Source organism: Meles meles, chromosome X (genome assembly GCF_922984935.1).
Source record: "Meles meles chromosome X, mMelMel3.1 paternal haplotype, whole genome shotgun sequence".
Taxonomy (NCBI): domain Eukaryota; kingdom Metazoa; phylum Chordata; class Mammalia; order Carnivora; family Mustelidae; genus Meles; species Meles meles.
This window is the reverse complement of record NC_060087.1, coordinates 84,279,142-84,285,471: the sequence shown is the minus strand read 5'-3', so window position 1 is coordinate 84,285,471 and position 6,330 is coordinate 84,279,142. Positions and strand designations below refer to the sequence as shown.

The following is a 6,330-nucleotide window of genomic DNA, read 5'->3' as shown; positions in this document are numbered from 1 at the left end:
TGTCATTCACATTGTCAGCACCACAGGAATAATGTTCCTAATTAACTCTTTGCATAATGTTCTAGAAGTCTTGACATTTATTGTGGTTTCTAAGGGAAACACAAGGCAAGGAAGGTTAAATAGGCTTATAATGAGCTAGCCTGAGTATTTTCAGTGGGCACTGCAGCATAGAGATTGTCTCCAAGTTACTTGTTACCTGTACTTGGGGTGATTGGGGCAGGAGAATAGTAGCCCAGAGTATTAAAAGCCTTGTGAGAGCCCACAAAGAAGGTGATTGGGGGTTAGGGCTCTGTATTGGCTGGTTTGCATAAGAAAGGCATGCTCACAGATGAGTAGTTTCCACTCCCTAGGAATTAGCTAGCCTTGGGAGAGGCAGTCTCTCAGTGTCAGCAAGGCCCCAGATGTCAAAGCATCAGAAAATACATAAAATAAAAAGGCATGATTAATACAAAAACTAAACAGAAACAGTCTGCCCAGATGGAGCTAATGGTCTAGTACCATACTGACCAATAGAAATACAGTATGAGCCACACCAAAAAAAGTAAAAAACCAAAGAAAAAGTTAAAAGGAAAAGGTGAATTTAATTCTAATAATTATTTTTAACACAAAAGTAAAGAAATCATAATTTCTGCCTGGGAACAATATGAATAAATTATGAATTAATTTTATATTTTATACCATGTCTTTGAAATGCAGTGCATTATATCATTATTTCAATATGTAAACAATATGAAACTTACTAATTTTGTATTCGTTTTTCTTATGACATGTTTGAAATGCCATGTGTTATTTTAACAAACAGTATATACAATTCACTTATTAGTTATTCTAACATGTTTGTCTAAGTCAGAAAAGCAGTGTGTTATCACAAAATGGAAATAACAGGTTATTAACTATTTTTATTAATGATCAACTTTCATATTTTTTCTCTAGGTCTTTCAAATGCAGTTTGCTATCATTTCAAGGTTGTAAGCAATAAGAAAAAATAATTTAAAAAATTTTAGTGAGTCTTTGAAATGCACATTTTATTTCAACATGGAAACATCAACATATCATTGTTACCTGTACATTCTTCTTACTAAGTCTTTAAAATGTAGTCTGTTTTCATTTCAACAAGGAAAGACTATACACAAAGTAGTAATTATTTTCCATTCATTTTTTTTGTTACTAAATCATTGAAATTGAATGTTATCATTGTAACATATGATAGGAATAAATTTAGATTCTTATTCTTCAATAAGTCTTTGAAATGCAGTATTTTATCATACCAGCATGTAAATATATTAAAAAATCATTAACATTTTTTTCTTAACAAGTTTCTGAAATACAGTGTTATTATTTCAAAATGCAAACAATATAAGGGGTGCCTAGGTGGCTCAGAGGGTTAAGCAAGCATCTGCCTTCAGCTCAGATCATGATCCTGGAGTCCCAGGATCAAGCCGTGTAGCGCATCAAGCTCCCTGCTCAGCGGGGAGTTTGCTTCTTCCTCTGCCCCTACCCTACTCTGTCTCTGGTTCTCTCTCAAATAACTAAATAAAATCTTTAAAAAATGTAAACACTATTATGGACTCGGAGAGGAGAGGATGGCGATATAGGTGAGCCTGGTGGTGGGTATTAAGGAAGGCATATATTGCATGGAGCATTGGGTGTGGTACATAAACAATGAAGTTTGGAACAATGAAAAATTAAATTAAATTTAAAAAATAAAAAGTTAATTTACATTTTTTTCTTTATGGTCTCTGACATGCCATAGATCATCATTTCAATATATAAAGAATATAAGTAAGTTATCAATTTGTTATTCTATATCTTTGGTTTCTTACCAAGTCTTGGATGTATACTGTGCATTTAATACTTGGAGCAAATTTCTAGTACTCAGTAGTCACATATGCCTAATGTGTACCATAAGGAACAGTGTAACTCTAGTGGAAGAGCAGAGGGAGCAAATACATATGGAATTATGTGTACCATGAAGGAAATGTACATGGTACATTAAGAGAGAACATCAGCAGAGACAATCTACTTGGATAGAGAAAAAACCTACCTGAGGAGAAAAAATCATGACCTGAAGGTAATGCAATAGCATAAAGAGGCCAACATGGATTGAGCAGAGTATATAAGAGAAAAGGTGAAACAAATCTGGGGGGGGGGGTGGCAAATAATTTTTGCAAATGCCCTAAAAAATTGTGGAGAAACTGAAAAATCATAGGAATATCTATATGCTGCCTGGTTTGAGATCAAGGACCTTATATTTTGCAGCACCTGGAAAAATACGTACATCATAATAGGTATTTGGTGAATGTATGTGAAATAAGAATAACTGAGTCAGAGGTCTGAGACCTTGGAAAGCAGGTAGCAACACATTAATAAAAATATCAGCAGGAAAAGGCACAGCATAGGGAATATAGCCAATGATATTGTAACAGGGTTTTATGGTGACAGATGGTAGTTATACTTGTGGTGGGCATAGCATAACATACAGAGAAACAATCACTATTCTGTACACTTGAAATGAACGTAACATTTCGTGTCAACTACACTCAAAAACAAACAACAAAAAACACCAATAGGTAGTAGGCATACTTTGTTTCCATTTATTCACACAGGACTTCTCATAAGCAACCCAAGGCAATCATAAATACAAGAAGTTTGCAGGACCCTAAAGGGTAAAATTATTAGCTTTAATAACTACCATAACCGGGAAGTTTCAATTGTTCTGACTTGTGTCGTATGTCCATAAGTGGATAAGTGGACCAATCAGTGTGACAAGAAAAATGATGGTACAGTAACTGGGTTAGCCTATCTCATATATCCAACATTGTGGTTAGTAACCAGAAAAGGATGTAGAGGGGAATGAGCAAAAGATCCACAGGACCTTTTAAGTTCTTCTATTTTCTTTTTAGAGTTTTTATTTTATAGAGGTCAATTATAGATCCAATCTCCCTAACCCATTTCCTCAAACAGTAGAATTTTATCTATGTGTCTAACAAATCTGAGCTTTAGACAAAACACTGAACTCTTTAATGGTCACACATCAGTGTTCAAACAATTCCTTGTACTATGGAAATCACTCAGGACAAGTGGTCCACGTCATGTCATCTCGCTGTAATACCTGCAGACTTGCTGTCAATTGGGCCTGCACTTCAGCAAGTTTCTGTTGGTCCAAACTGCCAGGAAAATTCCATTGTTCATAGCAGTGGACAGGAACAGGACAAATAACATGCTTCAGGTCTACCAAACATGTTAAATGCTGCAGAAGGCTCATGAGCAGTGGCATTGTAATGGGGTTGAAGGCAAAGCTAAGGACACGGAGGTGGGTACAGTGGCTCAGGGCTGGGAGGACAGCAGAGAGAGTAGAATCAGTTATTAGGCAATTATTTATTTCCAGATACTGCAGGGTGCCTGATACCTTCTCTAGCAGAGTCTGGAAGGGCTCATAAACTTCTGAGAATATTTGGTTGTTGCTGAGATTCAATAGCTTTAGGTAGGTGGTCTGAGAACTCTGGGACAGGACAGTGATATCTCTGTTAGACAGGCCACAAAAAGATAGACACAATGTATCCAACTGAGGTGGCAGAATTCTGTAGAGAGAAAAAAGAAAGGCTATTTCAGAAAAATGAGGATTGGATCAGGGCAATGAGACCAGAATTATAAATACCTAAGGCTCTAGAATAAAACAATTTGTACATATTTTGCAACAGTGGTTAACCATGTGGGTTTGCAATCAGACTTAATAGGCTTGTGACTCTGAGAAAGTTACTTTTCCCCTCTGAGATACAGGTTTTTAATCTTTAAAATGTGCACACAACAGCTATTCTGATACATGGTTGTGGGAAAGATTAAGTGAAAAAAGTTGTATGTACTCGGTATATACAACACAGTCAATAATGGATCTTGTTCACTTAGTCAGTGAAGATAGCTCTAGGAAAGCATCCAACTGAGGGTTCCCTTTGACAAAGTCCCAGAAAACAAGTTCTCCATTCAGGGTCTAAGCCTTGGAGAAAACACAGGAGCAAAATGATCTGGCAGTGTTAACTACTGCAGCTAGCCTATGGAGATGTGCAACATCTGAATGCCTCCCCTTCCTCTCTGGAAAGCCGTATACTCCAATAGAAGAAGAACTGAATCTTTTTCACCAATATATTTACAAACTTTTCATACTGTCTGCACATGGTCAACTGAATGAATGAATAAAAGAATGAGCACAGCTTTCTTTTCAAATATTGTCTGTCTCTTCACAATGAGATACCTCTTACTAGCCTGGCCAGTTTCAAACTCCTGCCAGTGCCCATGCTGATGCGGAAGGAGATGTAGGTTACAAGGAGCCTGGGCTATCTAAGTATGGTCTCTTCCCCTGTCTTAACAATGGGGTGTTCAGGGAACCCAGGTTCCTCCCCACCCCTTCACCTGAGCAGTTTATGAAGTTGATCTGTAAGGCAGAATAAAGCCAAGCTGAGTTCCTGGAGGTTGGGTAGTTGCCCAAGCTGGATGAGAAAATTTCTGAAGTCTTCCCCCTTACAATGTTTAAAGGAGATGTTGGACAAACTAATGCTGTTCAGGTAGATCATCTGAGCCAATAGTGTGGTGACTTCTTTCAGATAAGCCTGATTCAATTCCAGGTGATCAATGCATCCTAGATCCAGAAACTGCAGGACACTTTTGTGGGCAGACATTTTATCAATTTGCAAATCTCTGCAACAGAGGTGCAAAGACCCAAAGCTCTGCTCAACTTTACTCTGAAGGAAAGAAAGAAATTGCTTTGTTCTCAAGGTACCATTGAAAGAAAGGTCCATTAATAATTCCATGGGTTTCTGGGTTGACAGAGACTCAGACTCTGAATTAACAATTCCAAGACACTTGATACTATGCTGAGCTTCCTCTGTTTTAAGGATAGAGTGTTGAGAGTAAACACAAGACTGAAAACAGAAAGGAAATATGGTACTGATCTCTGAGCATGTTGTTCCACAGTCTGGGTCCTGCCTCAAGTCTAGGATCCTCAGTTTTGGCCCCCTGTAAGGAGAGGAGGAGACAGAACACACATGAGAAGTAGTTGGTTTTAATATAACCCAGTAAGATCCATGATGGGAAGCTGAAACAGAACTCTTTATCCCTGGTTTTCATTCTGTATACCATTCACCAGGAAGTCCTTTTATACAAATTCAGCATCTTTCATTCATTTCCATACTTACTTCACCTCTGGTCCTCCCCAGTTTCATCACCCGTGTACTTCTATGTAATCACACTCAGGAGATAAATCCACCACCTCAGTAACCTCTATTCTATAATCAAGCCTGTAAGACACTAGAGCCCCTAAAGTAACCCCAAGTTTTGGACCAATAGCCCCACAGAGATCTTCAACATTCACCACTGGTTACTTTTGGGAGACTTTTAGGAATCCCCCTGACCCAGGCTCTAGCATATTCTTCTGCTGACTGTTTCTACTGGACATAGGCTTACCAAGAGGAAGAGTTCTGGTCAGGGAGGATCTGTAGACCATCAATCATGGCTTCCAAGATTTCATAATATGACTCTTGTACACTCAGTGCCCCAATATGGAGACAGTGAAAGGGCCAAGCCCTCACTATTGCTTTTAGGATCTTCTTATGCCCTCCCACGAAGGCATCAATGAACAAGGGAACAAAGAGGTCTCTTGGGAGTTCTTCCAGGGCGTGGATAGCCACAGGCTCATTACTTAGCAGACTTTTTGCAGCAAGATCTAGCAGTGTGGCTATGGCCTTTTGGTCCATCTTTGTGAAGGTGCTTCAGGGTGAGGAATATTTAGAAATCTTGAGAAGATATCTATAGTCTTATCTGCCTCTGATATTAAATATGAATGAAATGGTTATTCAATAAATATATAGTGAATCAGACAGCCAACTCAGGTGACCTCTACTAAAGAAACAGAACAAAAATAGACTTCTGTGTGTGTCTAAGTATATATGTGCATGCATATATACATACACACACACATATATATTTGCATAAGATAAAATGCCATTAGAAATCAGAGATAAGTTAGCAGAACACAATGTTAACTACCCAGTTGCCTTCTTCCCAATATTTCCTGCCCAAAGGATATAAACCAGTAAGAAGGAAAAGGTAAATGTGAATAAAAGCCATATCCTTGTCATTACTTTAAAATGGAAAATTCCAGAGGTACCTGGGTGGCTCAGTCAGCTAAGTGTCTGACTCTTGATTTTGGCTCAGGTCATGATCTCAGGGTTGTGAGATCAAGCCCTGCATTGGGGCTCTACAATGCTCCTGGAGCCTACTTAAGATGCTCCCTCTTCCTCTTCCTCTGCCCTTGCCCCACTTGTGCTCACTTTCTCT

At 38.4% G+C, this 6,330-nt stretch overlaps 1 protein-coding gene across 1 annotated transcript; it reads right to left on the bottom strand.

Annotated features, from left to right (window-relative positions):
* Nucleotides 1-3,067: 3,067 nt before the first annotated feature.
* On the bottom strand, nucleotides 3,068-5,747 carry LOC123934700 (melanoma antigen preferentially expressed in tumors-like). Its single transcript, XM_045994798.1, has 3 exons — nucleotides 5,458-5,747; nucleotides 4,408-5,010; nucleotides 3,068-3,581 (listed from the first exon to the last, which is right to left on the bottom strand). The coding sequence occupies exons 1-3, from the start codon at nucleotides 5,745-5,747 to the stop codon at nucleotides 3,068-3,070; spliced, it is 1,407 nt and encodes a 468-aa protein (XP_045850754.1).
* Between the last annotated feature and the right edge of the window lie 583 nt (nucleotides 5,748-6,330).

Bases quoted from the DNA above. Each gene is read 5' to 3' on its own strand.
- LOC123934700 (XM_045994798.1), bottom strand. From the start codon at position 5,747: ATGGACCAAAAGGCCATAGCCACACTGCTAGATCTTGCTGCAAAAAGT. The intron at 5,011-5,457 runs GTAAGCCTATGT...CTCTCCTTACAG, and splicing joins GACCAGAACTCTTCCTCTTG to GGGGCCAAAACTGAGGATCC. The intron at 3,582-4,407 runs GTGAAGGGGTGG...TTCTCTCTACAG, and splicing joins CAACTTCATAAACTGCTCAG to AATTCTGCCACCTCAGTTGG.